At 32.1% G+C, this 21333-nt stretch overlaps 1 protein-coding gene across 4 annotated transcripts in view; it reads left to right on the forward strand.

The window, feature by feature from the left end:
• Csmd3 (CUB and Sushi multiple domains 3) overlaps nucleotides 1–21333 on the forward strand; it is a 926836-nt gene that overhangs the window by 826356 nt on the left and 79147 nt on the right. For all 4 annotated transcript variants that reach the window (XM_042673149.1, XM_042673151.1, XM_042673150.1 and 1 more), the window contains 5 exons: nucleotides 4299–4415; nucleotides 5916–6125; nucleotides 8948–9136; nucleotides 9969–10146; nucleotides 10938–11083. In XM_042673149.1, coding sequence (XP_042529083.1) covers nucleotides 4299–4415; nucleotides 5916–6125; nucleotides 8948–9136; nucleotides 9969–10146; nucleotides 10938–11083 — 840 coding nt within the window. The remainder of the gene's footprint in view (nucleotides 1–4298; nucleotides 4416–5915; nucleotides 6126–8947; nucleotides 9137–9968; nucleotides 10147–10937; nucleotides 11084–21333) is intronic.

The raw sequence follows: 21333 nt of genomic DNA on the forward strand, positions 1-21333 counted from the left end.
TAACAAGATTTTATTTTCTTACTATTCTAAAAACTAAAATTCCAAGAACAAGTTGCTATCAGGTTGATTTCTAGATTTCTTCTAAGGGTATTTTTTGTTTTTGCTTATTTATTTGCTTACTCATTTTTATTTATTTGAAATGAATGATTTCTCCATGGAATTTCATACAGACTAGGACCTGATTCAACTTTAATCACCTCCTTACCAGGCCTTATTTAGGAATGCTTTATTTAGTCATATTGGTGGTCAGCCTTCCATGGATACTGCGTGCATTTTAGTTTGTAACATCCATATATGATGCATTTAAAGTATTAAGAAGTTACATGAAAGATTAAAAATTTATTTAACTGGTAAAAAATTCTGAAAGACTTTAAAATAGATGGTATTTTTAAGGAAAGAGTTTTAAATTCCTTATTTAAATTTTAAAACTACATCTACATGAAATTATTAGTACAAAATTTATATGTACAAATACTTGTTTGTGAATATCTTGTGTGAGTGCATGCAGTGTGTATATGATCTTAAAAATTTAATATGAAAGAGTCTGAGGAACAAAAGAAATAATATCTATTTTGCTATTACTGGGAAGAATTGTTACCTTCTTAAGTATTCATTAGATAAATGTTGAACAAATATAGACTTGAGATTATATAATATACCTGGTTTTGTGGTTTCCCTTTTAACGTTAGCAAAATTTATTATACATTTTTCCAAAGAGTTTCACGGTGGCAAACATGGTTTTGTCTGTGTATCTATTTCCTTATTGTTGAGTTTCACTGTTTTCTTTTTCATAATTTAAAGAACCCATTTATAAGTATTTTTCATATTTTCTTTACACTTATTTCCTTAGAATTCTCCTGAAGTAGATTATGTCACTAGATAGAACTGTTTTAAAGCATTGATGACTAGTGTCAATTTGCTTTCAGAATGTTGTCTCAATTTAAATGCCATTCACTCTCATCTTCATATATAGGTAGAATCAATTACTATTTTTTAAAAATGTGACTTTATAGGGAGTATAAAGTTGCTTTTGAGCAAATATGACTCTTCATTATGTAATATTAACGTGGCTCCTGTTACAAAGAAGGAGCCCTGCACTAAAATTAAAGAGTTGAGGCTTTATTATGTGGGTTAAATTGATATAAAAGTGTATGGAATACTTGTCAGATTCTTATGTGCCCTAATTGAAATATAATAGACCCTACAGAGCTCAAATAGTGTAATTCTTTAGAAAGACTAACTAAAAGACCAATAAAATAAGTACCATAAATGGATACTTGTAAAGGGGAGGGTGGAACTAAGGTAGGGAAGGGTAGATGAATGAAAGGAGAAAGGAAGGAGAATATAAAACATAAAAGAATTCATTGTGTATACCTCAAAATTGAAAAGAATAGGGAAAAGATGTGTCTAAGGGAGATGAAGGTGGTTGAAGGGATCACACAGATCAAAATGCATTGTACACATAAACTGCTTTGTTAAATGACAAAAAAATACAAAACCTAAAAATTAAAAAAAAAGTGAAGAAGAGTGGTTTGGGAGGGGTGGGAAAGAATGTTGAAAAGGGTGACATTGACCAAGATGGACTGTATTCATAAACTGCTTTGTGGAATGGCAAAAAAAAAAAAAAAGTGTGTGCCAGGCACTGGTGGCTCATGCCTGTAATCCTAGCTCTCAGGAGGCTGAGATCTGAGGATCACGGTTCAAAGCCAGCCCACACAGGAAAGTCCGTGAGACTCAACTCTATTTAGCCACCAGAAAACTGGAAGTGTCTCTGTGGTTCAAGTGGTAGTGTGCTAGCCTTGAGCTGAAGAGCTGAGGGACAGTGCCCAGGCCCAGAATTGAAGCCCCAAGACTAAAAAAAAAGTATATCATGAATTACTTTTTCATTTCTGTTTGTTTTCTTGTTAAATGGGATGTCTGCCTTATAGATTTATTGTGAGAATTGAAGAATAGAATTTGTTTAATGTGTTTATTACTGAACATGGAGTATGTTAGGCTTCAAGAGCTATAGTTGTCAGAGGAAATATAAGCTCTTAAGGGTTCAAAATTAACAGAAATACATTTGAAAAAGGAAATTGAAAAAGGAAATATAATAAATATATAATGACAATGATGATGTTTGTAATACAAAAATCAGAAAGCTTAAAACAATTCACAGTGTATTCTTATTTTTGTTATACATGCATATAAATACATATTTGTGCTAAGAATAAAGAATGTAGAGATAAGATTATCTGTGGATGGCAGATTTTGAGAATTGTATTTGAACAATAAGCATCTACTTATCTACTACAGTTGGTAGAAAATTTAAGTATTTTAGGTAAAGCCATGCTCATATTGAAAGCAGACACTACAGTCAGGAGGTGGTTTGGAGAATTGTTTGTGAAACTTGAGTCATGGTATCAACGTTACAGACTTGTGAACTGGAAAATAAGCAATTGGCTGTATATTGTCATGAGAGGAAGAAAATTACATGACAAATTTTAGATAATAGAGACAAACAAGAAAGGGAAAACTGGAATGATTTTTTTGTTAGAAAATTAAAGTATATTGGTGAAATTTAAGGAGCGCTAAGGAATGTTCTTAGAAGTACTAGTGACATACAGAGTTTCAATACAAGATATGAAAGCTTGTGAAATTTTGCAGACAAGAACAAAGAGAAATGAGGTAAGAGCCAATATAGCCAGATGAAGCTTTGTGTGTGTGTGTGTGTGTGTGTGTGTGTGTGTGTGTGTGTGTGTGTGTGTGTGTGATGTCTTGTGTCTTTTCTTTAAACTATTTGTTGTGATTCATCATTCCTTTTCTACCTTCTGCTTTATCTGCTTACCATTAATTCTCTTTCCCTTTTCCTTCTTGCATTTTGGGATTTCAGCGTGGTTTGTCTTGAATGAAAGCAATGTTTGCCGACCACATCTAAAGAGATAGTGACAGCAGAATAAAGGGAAAATGAGCAGCTCCAAGTTAGAGTAAATTTTAAAGACAAGAAAGCAGATGATTTCTTACTGTCAGTTCAATATAACTCAAAACAAGCTACAAGTGTCGTTGAACTTCAAAAGTAGTTTTGGTTAAAGCACTTCTTTTCTACAACTACATTATCACATTTTGTAATGTAAGTGAACAATTTAGAAAAGTGGAGTGGAGTGTCTTCATGGTATATAATATCAAATTTTGCTTTGGATGAGCTAAGATTTCATAGAATAGGAAAATATTCAAGTGTACATTTAGAGCCTGTTGACAGAGGTCAAAAGAAAGGTTTATATAATGTTGATTCAAAATGCATATGTGTGTGTGTGTGTGTGTGTGTCTTCCACTTGAGAAGTCGAGAAATACTCTATTCCATTCATATATTAAGTTAGAGCTGTCAAACTGATGTCTGAGTATTGCCCTGAACTATAAAACAGTTTGTTGAATTTGACTCTATGAGATATAACTGAGTATGATTGTCAGTCTGTTGCTATCTTTAATGATAGATAAGTAACTGAAGTTGAAAATAAGCGTTATGTATAACTCCTGAACTTGATTCCTGTTTAATGATGAACACATGTGCATTCATATTGAATCTGGAAGATTCTTTCATATGTATTAAAGCTTATTTTTATGGTACAACTAACTTTCTATTCTTAGAATGTTTATCTAGCTTATCTATGATTAGGAAACCATTTATAACTTCTGCCAAAAATTTTAAATATATGTCTATCCCATTACTTGTTTATGCTTTTTTTTCTTTGCAAGATACAGTAAGATCATATCTCATGAAGGGTATGTTCATCTTTCACAAATATCAATGAAAATTAACTCTTTTTTTCTTAAAATTCTTTAGTGAGCTTTCATACTAAAACATAAAAAGGAAGGAAGATGACAAAAATGAGCCCCTGGTGTACAGTCTTCTGTCAGAGCTGAAAGGGTTAGCTAGGGCTTAGTCTAAATTATATCATATTTGGAAGATTCAAAACATTATTAGAGTACACAAGAAGTAGATATATACTTCTAGCTGTGTAAAGGGGCATATTCTCATCGTTGGATTGCATTCATTGCACATGAGCTGTTACTTGCTGTGAAATGATTGACTCGGTTTGCACTTATTTCTGAAGAAGGAAGTGTGTTGTGTTTTATGCAGTTTTAAAAATGCCATGCCAACTGATTATATTTGATTTTGCTGTGAATGAATTGACGATCTTCAAATCCTGTCATACCGTTTTCACTCACTTGATGGAAATGTAAAATGATTTCAATGTGGTTTTAATACTGTGAGGTGTTCCCCTCCCCTGGCTTATGTGGGGACTTTTACTCTTTTGCAGCTCAGTGCGGCGGTTCCATGTCCGATTTCAGCGGTGTGATCCTCAGCCCCGGCTTTCCTGGAAACTACCCCAGCAGCCTGGATTGCACGTGGACCGTAAAACTGCCTATAGGTTTTGGTATGTGCACTTTAAGCACGGGAAATGCTTTCAATTGTCACTAATTCACCCTTAAGAAGAAATATAAAAAGTATTCACTAATATCAGCTTCGTTTGAGAGCACATACAATTATGTAAATGGAAGAATGAAATCCGAATAATTGTTGCTTGAGATGAATACATTACACCCAGAGCATTTGGATAACTGAAAGAATGTGAACATTTTCTTTTATTTTTGTCCATTAATTATTTTAAATGGACACAAAATTTAATATATGTATCATGTATGACATGATTTTTGAAATACATATACATGGTGGCATAACTCCATTAATCTAATAATTATGTGTCTCATTAACACTATTTTTTGTAGTGGATACATTTGGAATCTATTTTTTTAGTAATTTGTTAATTTGAAATACAATATATCCATATGCATTATGTTCATTATTTGAACAGCACACCTCTTGAACTTATTATGCCCTGCAATGTAACTGCAATGTGTATGCCTATATAACCCAGCCTTCTTTTCTAATCCTTTGCACGGTCTACTCTCTGCTTCTCTGAGTTTATCTTTTATAGATTCCACTCGGAATTGGTATGGTGTGTATTTGTCTCTCCATATCTAGCTCATTTCACTTAACATATAATCCAGGTGCAAATGTGTTGGCTACATTATATTGTATTATGTTTATTGTTTGTGTGTGTTTGCATGTGTGGGTATGAATGGAATGATTTCCTTAGCTACCATCCATTAAGAACACATAGATTAATGCCATATCTTGCCAGTTGAGGATGATGTTCCTGCAGTAAGCATAGAGGTAAGGTATCAACATCTCTTCGATATACTGATTTCACGCCCTTTCGATATCTTCCAGTGTGAAATTGGTATAAGTCTTGAGAGCAAAATATAGAAGCAGTATGATTTAGATATGTGTAGACTATATAACTAGAACATGAATTTCATATATAATTGTTTCTGCAATTGTCTTGTTACCCATAAGCAAATAATATGTAGATTATTGGTTTTCTGGCAATTCATCTCATTTTCCTTGTAAAATTCAATTTTATATTTGTACATAGTTCAAAATTTTTCTGATAGAATTAAGTACACATATAGGTAAAGACATTCTAATTACAATACATTTCCTAGGGTTTGGGATGGATTATATTACGTTGTATAACAATTAGTTTGTTAACCCAAAATTATTGAATAATTTTGTCAAATCATGAGTATAATATTAAAAAATTTGAAACCTTTATATGCACTTAAAATAATCTTGTCACTCTTTACATGCTCACAAAGTAGTGCTAGACTGAAGGTAGACTTGTTTATTAAGTCTGTGAGTCCTAGAATTAATAGAATCTTGTTAAAGGAACTTAGCAAAACCCTTAACCAGATAACAAGACTGCCTCCTCACCTACAGGAAAAAAAAAAAGTGTCTAATGCACCTCTCTCTGTGTGTTGAGTGTTGGTAAAACTTAAATTAACTTTATATTTGCTGTTCTTTTCTTCCATAGGCGTACATCTCCAGTTTGTAAATTTTTCTACAGAAACCATACATGATTACTTGGAAGTACGAAGTGGATCCTCAGAAACTAGTACTGTTATCGGCCGGCTAAGTGGTCCTCAAATCCCATCTTCTTTGTTCAGCACAACCCATGAAACCAGTTTGTATTTTCACAGTGACTACTCACAGAACAAGCAAGGGTTCCACATTATCTATCAAGGTTAGAGGAATGATAGAAAGTGAAGGGTTATTGAGCCATTCTCTGCTATTAAAATTCTTAAGTAAATACAAGTAGTTTATATGCTGTCTTACAAAAGAAAATAACATAAATCAAGCCAAGCTTCAATTTAAATTTTCTTTTGGAACAGTGCTCCTCCCAGGCAACTGTACATGGGATGGATATTTCCTGAGATCCTACAAAATTCTAGCCAAACAGCTTTAAATTAGACAACACACCGATTAAGCAAGACAAGACATTTGGGCAAACTGGATACCGATGTTTTACTTTTTATATCAAATTTAGTATCTTAAAATATTATTTTATGGCATGCATATTGATTGTTTGCAAAATTATTTTCTTTTGTTAGTAATCACGTAATATGACATTCCTTGATTTTCTTCTATCTCCATAACAGTATAAAATGCTTTGATTATCATATTGCATTGAAAGTATTGCTTAAAGCTGCTGCATAAACTTAATCAAAATTATTATCCCATTTGAGAACAGGGCTTAATGTGGAGTAGAATTTGGCTCAAATGCTGGCTAATGTTCTCTGTGTAATCTCACGCAGCCCATAACTTTTGTTTCTTTCCTCATTTACACAGTATTCTTTTTGTTTGTTTCATTATTTTTACTGTTAGAAGTCTCAGAACCACATTTGTGGTCTATACTAAATGTAAATGGTAGTATATTTTTCCTATTCAGCTTAAAACTTAACTTTATTTTTTTCCTCATTTTCCCTCTGCCTTTCAAGAGAGTATTTTCACATGAATTTTATGAATCCAGGATGTAAACTTTATTTCCTGAACATTTTCAGCTGATGTGTCCTTGATAAACAATCCGCTGTATTGACATAAGGAGAAAATATACAAAATTTTTGTTATTGCTGCTGACATTGCAATTATGACTAGATTTCACCTCTGAATAATATTTAAGAATTGCTTTATATGGATACTATTTATTACTATTTAAAAATTAATTTATATTGGTTTACTCAATCAATATTAGTTTTTGATTTATTTGTATTTGGGATATAAGAATTTTCTAGGTTGATGGTATAATTCATTGCTAGAGAACATGCCTACAATGAGCTTTGCTCAGGTACTGAAAAAATAAAACAAACCAAAAAAACCCTACAAAACCATAGTTTAAAAATTAAGCCTACCCTTATAATGAAAATTTTGGTTGCGAAATTAGTGTTATTACTAGAAATATTACTAATCTTAAATCCAATAGAGTATATAATATTATCCTAGAACTATATTTAAGATATTATCTTACACTTTCTTATTAAACCATGAAAAATAGAAACAGAATATCATATAAATTATCACAAGATGATACATTTATAGATACGTTCTGCATTCAGAGTACCTTTGACATGAAAATTAACTACATTGGAACAATGTATATTACTTCCTGATTAAATGATATACACTTGCATAATGCTAATGAAAACTTGAGATTGACATTTTATATTTAAAATACTCTGAGGCAGATTAAGAATATAACCACTTAATATTTTAAAATAATTTGTTCCAATGACATCTGTTGTTGTGGGTGGAGGAAGGGGATTGGCTCAGAAGAAGCAATCAAGGGTTAGATGATCACAGCTCAAAGTCAGCGGAGGCAAAAAAAAAAAAAAGAAAGAAAGAAAGAAAAAGAAAAAGTAAAAGAAAAAACAGTTAGCAAAATTCCATTCCAACAAATAAGGTGGGCCTGGTGTCACGTGCCTGCTATTTTTACACAGGAAGTGAAAATAGAATAGCCAGCCAAGGCAGACAGGGGAAGATTATGAGACCTTGCCTAAAAATTAATTAATACACAAAGGTCTGATAGCAAACATGAGGTCCTAAGTCCAATACCAACAACAAAAAGCCAAACAATCAGCCAACCAACTAACACAAAACCCCAAATAAACTGGTTGAAAAAAATTGAAATATATTTCAAGAAGCAACAAGGTAACTTGTTCAATTTCAGATGTATTTTTTTTATTTGAAGAATGTAGAATTTTAAATAGTTTATTGTTGCTTAAATTTATTAATTAGAAAATACTATGGAACTTCAATAGTTGCACATATTTACAGGGCACAAATATGTTGCCAGTTCATAAAATCAAAATTAATTCACTAATATTTAGTAAGTTCTTTCTACATGAAAAATGAGCTGGATTTAGGGTTTTAGCAATAACACAAGTAGAACAGAAGAATAATATGGACAAATAGGAAGTTAGAGTTTGGTATCAACAATACACAAAAATATCAGAATCAAACTTATTTTTGATTAGAGGGAATGTACCTAAAATTTTATTAAGCCACTATTCTGTGAACATTCAATACAGAGATGTGGCTTGTTCCATGTACAGGAAAATTACTTTTATATATTGAGAAACCTCACAATTAGCCTTATACATATACTTTTTGGAAGGCTTTTATGTACATATAACCTAAACAAGGTGCTTGCTTCACAACTTAACCTAGCACTGAATTCTCTTTGAAACAATCAGAATATATTTGATTAAAACTATGGCCACAGATGAGTTTACATTTCTATTTATGTTTAGAATTGGGAAGGATTTCATAACAAATGAGCCAAATGATGTATTTTTTAAATGACTGGTACTAGCATTTTATATATGAAAATTGTGGACTTGAGAAGAAATTCCTATCACACTGTCATTGATAGCAGTTATCATAAAGCTGACTTACAATGAATAATGCACTAGAAGCAGAACCATACCTATTTCTAAACTGCCAATCATATCCAAATGTAGTCTATGAAATTCATAAAATATATCTTTGATTTTTCTTTTTCTTTTCCAGCTTATCAATTGCAAAGCTGTCCTGATCCACGCCCATTTCGAAATGGTTTTGTAATTGGCAATGACTTTACGGTGGGTCAAACCATTTCCTTTGAATGTTTCCCAGGATACACACTCATGGGAAACTCTGCCCTCACATGCCTTCATGGAGTCAGTCGTAATTGGAATCATCCACTCCCAAGGTGTGAAGGTATGCTTCTAAAGTGAATTTGAGTCCTAGGTGTTATCATTCCACTTTAGTAATTCTCTTGTTAAATTTCCCTGTCTTTTTCTTCCAATGACTTTATAATATTTGGTTTCTCAATAGAAAAATCATATTTCATTAAGTATAAAGAGTTTTAAGAAATAACTAATTTTATCATTGGCATTCATTTTAAACTTCCCCAATGGGAATAGTCAATAGTTTAGAGCTGCTTTTCAGTCTGGATAATATATATATATACATATATTATATATAAATATATTTATATAATATATATATAATATATACATGTGTGATTATTAATAAATATCTTGATACTGAAATTGAATTTTTTATCTTAGAATAATATAATAAGTAAAATAGCTTTCACTGGGCAGCAGTGGCTCCTCTCTATAAGCATAGTTAGTCAGGAGGCTGAGACCTGAGGATAATAGTTCAAAGCCAGCCCAGGGCAGGAAACTCTTTGAGACTCTTATCTCTAACCATCAGAAAAGCCAGAAGGGGCCCTGTGGCTCAAGTGCTAGAGCAAAACAGCATCCATGCTCTGCAGTGGGAAGAACGGAGCAGAGGAGACACCTTAATCTAGTGTTTATATTGTTATGCAATATTTTTTAAAGGGAAAACATGTAGTTCACCAATCTTGCTCATAGTTAACCAATTTCATGCAATAAACTGAGCTAATATATATATATTATTATATATAATAAATATTAATATATATAACCTAGATATATTCTACATTGATTAAGGAGTATACTTTTCCCTCAGTTGTCAGATTATCATTTTTTTAACATTTTTATGTGTGTGTCTTTCTCTACAGCTCTTTGTGGAGGGAATATTACTGCAATGAATGGCACTATTTATTCTCCAGGGTATCCTGATGAATATCCAAATTTTCAAGATTGTTTTTGGCTTGTCAGAGTTCCTCCTGGGAATGGAATCTACATCAATTTTACTGTCCTTCAAACAGAACCAATTTATGATTTTATTACTGTATGGTAAGCCAAGACCATTGTTTTTGATTGATACAACTATATATAAGAGTGAACAAAGAAACAATGAAAATATATCACAATTTTCTGTTACAAATTGCCATCTGATATTTGAATTGATGCAACTATGGCTGACAGTATGTGTTTTGAAAAATGAGACAAACAAGAGAAATAGATGTTTTCTTATTTATACAGTAAGGTAGCTCAATAATATAGAAGAGAAGTGTAAGTGAGGAAAAGATTAAAGATATTACTAAATCTAATGTCAAAATGTGCAGTTAGTAGGGTAATTTTAAAGTGTAAATTAGTAGACAAAACATGTTTTCAGTGTCTATATTTGGACCAGAATTATTTAATATAAATCATTTCCTAACTATTTATCAAAAATAGAATATGGTCCTCATGATTAGTGGATCTCTGTTTAAAAATATGAACAAAAATAGAAATTAAACCTTGACAAGTGGTCAAAGAACTACTGTATGAGTTCATGAGTTCCAAGAATTCAAACTGTACTAGCTACAATTCACAAGATCATCGTTGAAAAGAATAAGGGGGAAAATCTGTAACCTTCAATGTAAGCTGAGTATTGGCTAAAGAAAAGAAAAGATGATTTCTCAATTTCAACAAATGTTGGTACATTTTATTCAGATGAAAGTATGATCTATTTTTTATATTTTAATATTTACACTAATATGAACACATAATGTAATTACATACAATACCTTCATTATACATGATGGTCCAAACTTTTCAAGAAACGAATCATTTTCTCTCCTTCTCTCCCTTCTGTCCAACAGGGATGGGCCTGACCAAAACTCACCCCAGATCGGTCAGTTCAGTGGCAACACTGCCTTGGAGTCAGTATACAGCACGTCAAATCAGATTCTAATCAAATTCCACAGTGACTTCACAACAAGTGGTTTTTTTGTGCTAAGTTATCATGGTTGGTATTATCTAAGTGATTCTCTTTAATTTGATACTACTAAAATGAATGCTAAAAAAAATGAATGCAATGTATTTTAACCAATAATTGAAAGGGTATTAAAATTAGACACATTGGTCACCACTGTAACATTAGCATTTCAAATACTTTTCCTTGCCAAGGATGGCTTCTTTAAAGTGTTTAGGGACATTAAAATGTGAGCAAATGGATATAGCAAATAAATCAGGCAGTAATTACCCAGTGGAAAATAACCATTATTTTTTTTCATGGAAACCAATAAAAGAGAACCAGCTGTTCATATTTTCCCGCATGTAATTTGAAGACATCAATAGATTTTTTTCATACAAAATTTTAATATCTCCAACCTGCTGTGAATCTTTCTAAAATTAGCATCCAATATTGTTTATGCTATGGGTCACATTACTCATTCCTTTATAATTCTTGTTTTGAAACTATGTCTTCTACAGATTCACATGTTTAAGTGCCTATTCCAGATCATTAAGTTCAGAGTTTTTAATACTGTGAAATAATTTATGGAGTCTCAATTTTATTTCTTTTAAACATTGTTTTACTGTTTTACTTTCATACTTAGTGTTAAGAGGACATTCAGAGAGTTTCACAGAGGTATTCCTTTCTACTTCTTCGCATCAAATTGAGTGTATCTCCATTTTAGAAAAGGAAGTTTTTTTTTACAATAATCACATCTTTTTTCTTCTGTGACCCATATCATAAAGATACATACTGCCTCATATAAATCTGCTCATATTAATTCCAAATATTTCACAGCCAAACAATCTAGATTCTCAAACACATGTAAAAATTTTCCATGGACAGTACGTTGTCCATTATATTAATATACAACTTAACATTTTATCTACTTAGAGTAATGAAATATTTGATACATGGGCTTATTATTCCATGGAAAATATGTCAAATATAATTGTGTTCAAAGACATTTAAAACACATTAGCTATAACAGTGGAGAATTAACTATACGATACTTGAGTTCCTAATCTGAACATTTACCAGACAGTTTCATGCTAATTAGTGTCCCAGAGTGACCTACAGCTCCTGTCATTGCTACTGCAGGTCCACTTCAACAAAGCAATTAAAAAGTGGGGTGTTCTGATAGACGTCCCTATTTGGTTGTTTATGTCTTCAGTAACTCATATGCCTCGTCTACAGAATTAGATTATTGAAGCTGACAATATGTAGATAGTTCCTACATCTGAAAATATACCATCATTCCTTAGCTAGGCAACCATAACTTGACAACCATAATCATCAGTATCAAGGAGTATATTTTCTCTGCACAATTTTCACTTAAAATTTCATTACCTTTTGGTCTTGCCTGAAGAAATACAACAGGGAAATATTCCTTAAATATTACTTTAAAATCTAACAATTATTTATAAGATAATGTTGTAGAGTGTGAAACATTCTAAAAATTTGGAGCCCTTCAAGAGGAAAATATTATTAAATGAAAAGATGTAACTGTATATGAGTGCTTACAGCATAAGTTGATGGCAGAAATATATATATATATTTGACAGATCATATGTACATCTATATACACTCACAGAATGAGTGTGGTTTTTATAGAAACAGATGAATTTGTTCATGTCTGTTATCATTCATAAATATTTTGCTTGACTTTTGAAGTTGGGTTTTAAATCATGTGTGATACAAATAGAACATTTTAGGAGTAAAGATAACCAAAAGTTTTCTAGTAGTTCATTTTCCAGATCAACTTGACAAGTTAGCTTACAGCCTTTTTCCTCAAGTATAAAACAATATAGTAGGCTTGCTGAGAGGATGAAATGAAATATTATTACAGGTATAAAATATGTTTCCTCAACTGCCAGTTATTAGATTGAGACACATCAAATTCTTGGTCAAATAGTGTTGAAGATTTGCTATTTTGAGTGGCTCAACTCACAATGCAACCATCATTATTAATATTATGATGGCACACACAACGAACACTTCACAAAGTGCCTAACAGAGAAGATAATTTGTAAATATATTTTCTTATCACACCTTACTTTCAAGTTTAGATTTTTCTAAAATCATATATCTATATATCTATAGGATACATATATGATATATCACATTATGAAGGCTCATGTTACAGTCTTATTGTAAACTAATCAACATCTCTGCTGATTCAACATCTTTGGAAATTTTACGCAGTCCTTCAAATAAGCTTGAAATTTTGAGATATAGTCAAAAATTACCCCAAATTATGATAAAAATGTTCCCATATGTTCTTCCTGCTCTAACAGGACAATTCTCCTAAAACATTACTTTCTCCTGATTCACCCTTCCAAGATTACCTACAATGAATCATGAAGAAACCTACCTTACTTATGAGTTCATTAACTTCTTTCTAGTCCCTTGACTGCTATTACTGTGAATTCGGTTCTTAAATCTTATGTCTTCCACCAGGTCTGTTTTTGGCTACTCACTCATCTTCAGAGCTTTGAATATCCTCCTAGGTCCTACCTTCTCCAGGTCTTGATGATTCAAAATTAAAATGCTTGTCATCATCTTTTTTTAATTTATTTTTTATTGTGAAAATACCATACAGAGGGATTACAATTGTATGAGCAATGTAATGCGTACATTTCTTATCAAGCATTGTTGCCTCCTACTTTGTTTCCCCTTACTATCCCTTCCCATCCACCCTTCACACACCCCACGCCAAAGTTGTAAAGTTCATTTTCCACATAATGACTTGTATATCTCATTGTTGCAATGGGTCCACCTGTATCCCTATTTAAAGATTTGTTTTTTTCCTTCGCCTCCACAAATTATACCAACATCAAATACAATGAAAACAGGGAGGGACATAGAGCAACAAAGAAATACCTTTTAAATATGTTAGAAACAATCACAAGAAAGTAAAAAAAAACACTTGAGTCCTTAACTTCGGGTTCATTTCACTTAACATCAACTTATCTGACCATTTCTGCTTGTCTCAGACATATATATGCAAATAAGGGCATGGCTTACTTCACTTAAAATAATTTTTTCCAAGTCTTTCCATTTCCTAACAAATGGGGCAATGTCATTCTTTCTAATGGACGCACAGAATTCCATTGTGTGTGTGTGTGTGTGTGTGTGTGTGTGTGTGTGTGTGTGTGTGTGTGTCATTTTCTTGATGATCCATTCATCTACTGAGGGGCATCTGGGTTGGTTCCATATCTTAGCTATGGTAAATAATGCTGCAATAAACATAGCTGTGCTGGTAGCTTTAGTATGGTCTTGTTTGTGATCATCCGGGTAAATGCCTGAATTGCTGGGATTGCTGGGTCATAGGGGATCTCTATGTGGAGTCTTTTGAAGAACCTCCATACTACTTTCCAAAGTGGTTGAACAAATTTACACTCCCACCAACAATGAAGTACGATTCCCTTCTGTCTACATCCCCTCTATCATCTGTTGTTATTAGAGTTCTTGATTACAGTCATTTTAACTAGGGTGAGGTGGTATCTCAATGTTATTTTGATTTGCATTTCTAATTAAGGGATCTCTCCTTCAGAAGGATATTCCAATTCTAAATATCGATTTGCCAAACAACAGAGCACCCACATTTATCCAAGAAACACTACTTTCCCTCAAATCTCACATAAATCCAAAGGCATTAATTGTTGGAGACTTTAACACACCACTGTCATCTTTTCTATGATTTCACTCTCTCTTTTTTACAGCACTCTTGAGAACCTAACTCAAATGTTCTGTACTGTTTCATGAGCCTTATTAGTTGAATGATACTGAGTGGTTTTTGACTACAAAGCTCAGTTTTTCTTCTTTCCTTCTTTATTATTTAGTATTGGGGAAATATGTTTTAATGTTATGGTGGGAAGTATGGAACCTTTATTTTTGAAGTTACTTAAATGAGGGTTTTGTGAAGCTGCTTCTGTCCTTGTTTTATTCACTACTGAAGATTGAGCCACAGCCTGTTTTTGCTTTAGTTTGTTTTTCAGATAATGTTTCCTGCTTTTTCATGGAGGAGACTGAAACCACTTTTCCAAGCATATAATCCTAACAAATATGTTAGGAGTCCAATCATATAATCCTATGCCTGGCTTGTTTTTTATTTGTTTATTGAGTAATTGATTAATTAATAGAATATCATTAACACTTTTGCAGTAGCTGACTTTAAATTGTGATAATCAAATCTCCACCACTTGCATAGCTGGGATTGTATGTGAGTGCTACTATGCACAGCCAGTAATAACTATTAAAAATCCCATTTTAGAATTACAATGTATGTGTTTTGCCTATACATACTCACAAAAATAAACAAGATGTCAAGTTAGCATTAATATAATTGAATAATGATATTTTCTATAATTAAACAAATTGCATATACCTAAAGTTATGGCGAATTAATCTTTTCTTAGATTTTCTTTTTTTAATTTTTTATTTATTTTTTATTGAGAAAATACTGTACAGAGGGGTTACAATTACATGGGCAAGATAATGAGTACATTTCTTATCAAGCATTTCAGCCTCCTCCTTTGTTTCCCCTTCCCATTCCTTCCCAACCTCCCCCCCGCCTCGCTCCCCAATCCTCTCCCCCCCACAAAAGTTGTAAAGTTCGTTTTTGACATGACAATTTGTATTTCTCATTGTTGAAACGGGTCCACCTGTATCCTTATTTAAACGACTTGTTTTTCCCCTTCCCCTCCACAAATTATAACGACATCAAATACAGTGAAAGTAGGGGTTATACTGTGGGGGAGGGACATACAAAGCAACAAAGAAATAATCTTATAAATGCGTTAGAAACAAATGCATGAAAGAAAAAAAACATTTAAATACATATCTTAGGGTTCATTTTCCTAACATCACCTTATCTGACCTTTTCTGCTTGAATCAGACATATACTAGTTATTGAAAATAAGGGAAACCATGGGACCTATGTTTCTTTGGGCCTGGCTTACTTCACTTAATATAATTTTTTTCCAAGTCTTTCCATGTCCTAACAAATGGAGCAATGTCATTCTTTCTGATGGAGGCATAGAATTCCATTGTGTTTATATACCACCTCTGCCATCTTCCTGGAACTCTTAGATTTTCTTTAAATCTACCTAATGAGTAAAAACTTCCTTCTGTTATCAGATATGATCTTCTCAGGAATTCTGTTTATTTATATATTTGATATTTCTAGTGTCACAAGTTTTCCTTACCAAAAAACATGATTTTACCCTCTGTATTTTGACTTAAAAGAATATATATATGCTTTATATATATAAATATATGTATATATAAATATAAAGCAGATATATGTGCTTTATATTTATATATATATGCTTTAAGAAGAGAAAAATTATGTGTTTTTATCCTTTTAATTTTGACTTCCATTATGGGGTTTGGGTAGCTCTGGGTATTATTTAAGACATTAGCCTCATAAAACCTTTCATGATAAGAATAATACTCATGAAAATATTTTGCAAATGAAAATACTGGACAGAAACAACATGAGACAGGCATAAATTTGGAGGTGACTGAGTTCTATTTTTCTTTCATTTGAAGAAATATTGCTTTCTTTCTCTTTACGAGTGTTAATGTAATATCTCAAATTAAGCACTTCTATCACCAATTTAGATGACCTTGGCTTAATAAATAATATCAATATTCATCTGAAACAAAGACTCCAAAAAGTAAATTGAAGAAAACTCATTTCAAATGCAAGAGATTTTCATAGTGTTGTGTTGCTATTTTACAAAGAGAAAATTTATTTTACAGTCTCTATAATAAGATACTTGCCATTTACCAAAATGTTCATTTGCCAGGTACTATGCTACATACTTTCTTTTTTTATTTTTTAATTTTTTGGAGGTCTAGTCGTGGGGCCTGAACTCTGGGCCTGGGCGCTGTCCTTCAGCTCTTCAGCTCAAGGTTAGCGCTCTACCACTTGAGCTACAGCACCACTTCTGGCTTTTTTCTTTTTGCTTATGTGGTGCTGAGGAATTGAACCCAGGGCCTCAGGCATGCAAGGCAAGCACTATACCACTGAGCCACCTTCCCAGCCCCAATGCTACATACTTTCTATGTGGTATTTTTCTAACATATCTCTATAAGACTTACAATAGACTCAATTTTAATAACAAAATAATAAAATTAAAAACAAATAATAACTTGGATAATAAGAGGTCATAAATAGAAAAGAATCCAAAGAAGGACTTATTTTTGAAAGTGAAAAATAACAATAGCTAAGGTTAACTGAGTTTTTATTAATGACCATAAATGTCCTAAGCTGATTTTCCTTTATGAGTAGACTGTGATCCATGAAATATAATTTTACATTTTCCTAAAAAATTCAGCAAAATGATTTTACTCTTCATAAATGTAACAGTGCTTCTCTTAATTGTACGTAAAACTTTAATTTACTCTTGATAAATGTAACAGTGCTTCTCTTAGTTGTACATAAAACTTTAATCTTCTTAGTACTGCTTCTGTCACATTTATCACAATTTGGACTAGATTCCTTTATGGTTTCTAAAGTATTGTATGGTAATCTTGTGGAGACAAAATCAGTTCTACCAAAATGTAACTAATGAAAGTATGTGAACATCACAGTATAGCAGAAATATATGCTTATTAACTTAAAACAGAATATGTGTATATTCATTAGACAGGCCACTTCTTTTCTTAGTGTCAAAGCATTAAGGAAAACTCAGTTTGTCCATGAAACCCACTATTTCTGTGATTTGCTTTCTTTAATTGCAGTTACTCATAGTCAACTACCTATGGACAACTATAATAAGAAAATATTGAGGGAAAAACTCCAGAAATAAACCATTAATAAAGTTTAAATAACTTATAGTATAGTTTTATAATTACTTTCTTTTATCAGGTTATTTAGTTATTATACTCAACATAATTTTAATGTTAGCATATCTATATATGTATAGGAAAAAGCTGTGTATGGTTTCATATTATAATTGAAACATTCACAAAAGTGATATAGAATATGTCACTGATACAAGGGAACAGCTATAATATTATTTAGTAAATTTTATTATTCAAAGTTTTCCAAATAACGTATACCAACTGTTAAAGAATAATTTGATGTTTTTGAGAATGTGTTTAGAAGGTTGGTAATGTGTTTCAGATCATCTTTTTTAGGATATGTTACCTCTATACTAAATGATGTATCGCACAGTATACGGTTAATTCCACAAAGCCTTCTCCAAGAAGCTGTTGCAGGAACCAGGACACAATTTATGTAAAATTTGAATCAAGGTTACTTCAAACTGTGTGACTTTCTTGCCTTGTACAATTTAAAGTATGACCACTATTCACATTTCAATAAGTAGAGCACTGAATTCATAAAGCATTTAATTGTATGATGTCCATGATTCATGGAGGAAAATGGATGCCATAAAGTGGGACACTGTGTGTGTATGTGTGTGTGTGTGTGTGTGTGTGTGTGTGTGTACATAAAGTGGTGGAGCTAATATATAAAACAGGTGAAATTGTTCTGAAGAAAATACAATGCAGACTATTATTACTTAAACTTAATTGATTTTTTGTAAAATTGATAACTATATCTTTATATTTGTTGCATTAGTTTAACAATAGGTACTGGTTATTTTTTTCTACAACATCATGCTGTCTTTCCTTTCTGGTCAAAGGCAAGGAGGCACATAACTTTTATTAAACAAAAGTAAGCCCACTCTCATAAGTGAGAGAATATCAGGAGAAACTCTGGCATCTCAACACACAGGGTGTTAGAGTGGTCCACAGGCTTTGAACTATGTGAGAAGGTTTTTGGAAAAGGTTCAAAGAACAGTTTTCTTGTAGATTGCGTGCTTTTAGAAAATTTTGGTGGTTTTGTATTGGATATGATAGTATTTTTATAGAAGTTGCAAAGAATGGTTCATAACCTTACTATTGCTATGGAAGCCGTATTCATTCATATTAGCTGGGATTGAAAATTCTTGGTCCATTTCATCATTTTTATAATATGGATAATACTGTCATTTTTTGGTGTTGGTAGAACTGAGGTCTGAAAACAAAACCTAGTTCTTGCTTGGCTTGCTTTACTAGCTGGCAAAGTATCACTTGTATTATGCTTCCAGCCTAGCTTTTTTCTTGTTATCATAGGCTTTTCTGTCTGAGCTGGCTTTAAACTTTATCTTCCAGATCTCAGCTTCCTGAGTAGCTAGTATTGCAGGTACGAGTCACCAAAACTTAAATATGAGTTCTAGTATATTACTGTTATTATTTGTGTCTTATTCTCACGAGAGTAAAGAGATACTTTTCCTGAGTCTGTTTGTAAGTTTTAGTAAAACTATGTATGCTCAACAAAAAACTATGTCAACTCTAAGCTAAAAGCTGATGAGAGTAATAGTAATTATACTATAAATTGTAATTTACTACTAATGTTTTATTGCCTGCTAACATACAATTTGCCTCTATCATGTAGAGCAGAGGCCTTATGCTGTTGGTTTTTCATTTTAATGGAATTGTACTATGACAAGATACCTTTAATTAGCTATCTGAATATAAGGAAGCTAAGTCACATAAGAGACATTGGATCTTTCCTGTAGTAATTTTGAAATACCTTAAAAAATTAGTTTATTCCCCATAGTTTCCGCTATTTCCTCACCATGAACACACTAAAGGCACTTTTTGTTAATCTATTTCTCATAAAAACAATTTTCTCTCAAATTTAAAACCAATGATATACATTGGCTCTTAATCTCTCATATTTCCCTTTACAGGCTGAAAATAAACTTCCTAGAAAATATCAATTTTAGCAAAGTGATATTTATCAGTAACTTAAGCACAGTTGATGCATACGTCTGGTTCAGATCAGCTAAAACTAGCAGATTTTCTTTTAAGTGGAAACATGGTTTATTTTGTTCCCTGTATCCAAACTGAGGCAACATTTATTCTAACTCCCAACTTTGTTTTAAGTGAAATGGCCTAAATTTTAGATAAGTTTGTCAATTACACTGCCAAAATTACTTAATCATATATATATATATATATATATATATATATATATACAATGTGTATACATTGAATATAATCAAATAAATATGATAATTAGTGATTTTTATCCTTCCTTGTCTTTCTCAAATCATTATACTTTCATACTTGAGCTAATGTGGGTCATCACTGAAATACAGAGGCTTACATTGAGTTGTAAGTTTATAAAAGCACATAGAGCATTATTTTTGTCCTCTGTTAGAAATATCATGTCCTTGTTTTACAGAAAGGTTATACACTTGTGCTTTTTTGGGTTTGGCGAAGAAATGGCAATTTGCCAATGTTCTATTTTTTTTCAAGCAGTCTTTAATAAGTCAGTTGAATAGCAGTGGATAAATGGATTGAATTTCTTGAATTGAACTGGCTGTTTCATTGCAAAGGAAATGGAAAATTAAAAATACCATAAATATATTGCCAGAATCAAGTGCTAAAGCTATTTCAAGAAATAAATTTGTTGGATCAAGAACTAAATATGTCTGCACATTTGAACAAGTGGGGCACTTATTCGAGTAATAGCTATCCTGGAGAGATACTGACATGTAGAATACTATGTTCTTTTGTTGTTAAAAAGCAAATATTATTTTAAAGCTGAATGACACGTCCAAAAAATGAATCTTTTAAGAAATGCACAGATTTTTATTGATTGTACACTATAAAACTCTAAATGTCTATTTTATGTAGCTATTTGGTTAGTGATCATAAGTACGAAAGTGTCCAAATTGAAGACTCATGACAAATATGGACTACTAATAGGTTTAAATTCAGTTGAATTACAAATTATATTTTTTATTAATATATATATATATATTTATTGTAAAGATACTCTACAGAGGGGTTACAGTTACATGAGTAAGGCAATCAGTACATTTCCTAGCAAGCATTGTTACACCTTCCTTTGTTTTTTCCCATACTATCCCTTCAATCTCCCCCTCCTTAATTTCCCTTAGGGTTCATGAGTTTAGGGGACACTGTTCAAGGAAATAAAATAGGTATGAAATGCAAAGAGTCTAGCTGGAAATGTTGGCAGCAGGAAAGGGAAAACCCTAGAGTTCATTGCTAACAGCAAAACAGACAAAAAAAACCTAGTGTAATGTACTGGGAGTGAATTTGATAAAAAAAAAAAAATACTTCACAACCGCACAGAGATTTTCCATAGCTCCCATTCCATTATTTTCCATCTGAAATGATATGATCCAATACCACCAATAATTACAAGCATTCCTGCTTATCACCCACAG

This window comes from Dipodomys spectabilis, unplaced genomic scaffold, assembly GCF_019054845.1.
Source record: "Dipodomys spectabilis isolate Male_0828 unplaced genomic scaffold, ASM1905484v1 ptg000783l, whole genome shotgun sequence".
In the NCBI taxonomy this organism is placed as follows: domain Eukaryota; kingdom Metazoa; phylum Chordata; class Mammalia; order Rodentia; family Heteromyidae; genus Dipodomys; species Dipodomys spectabilis.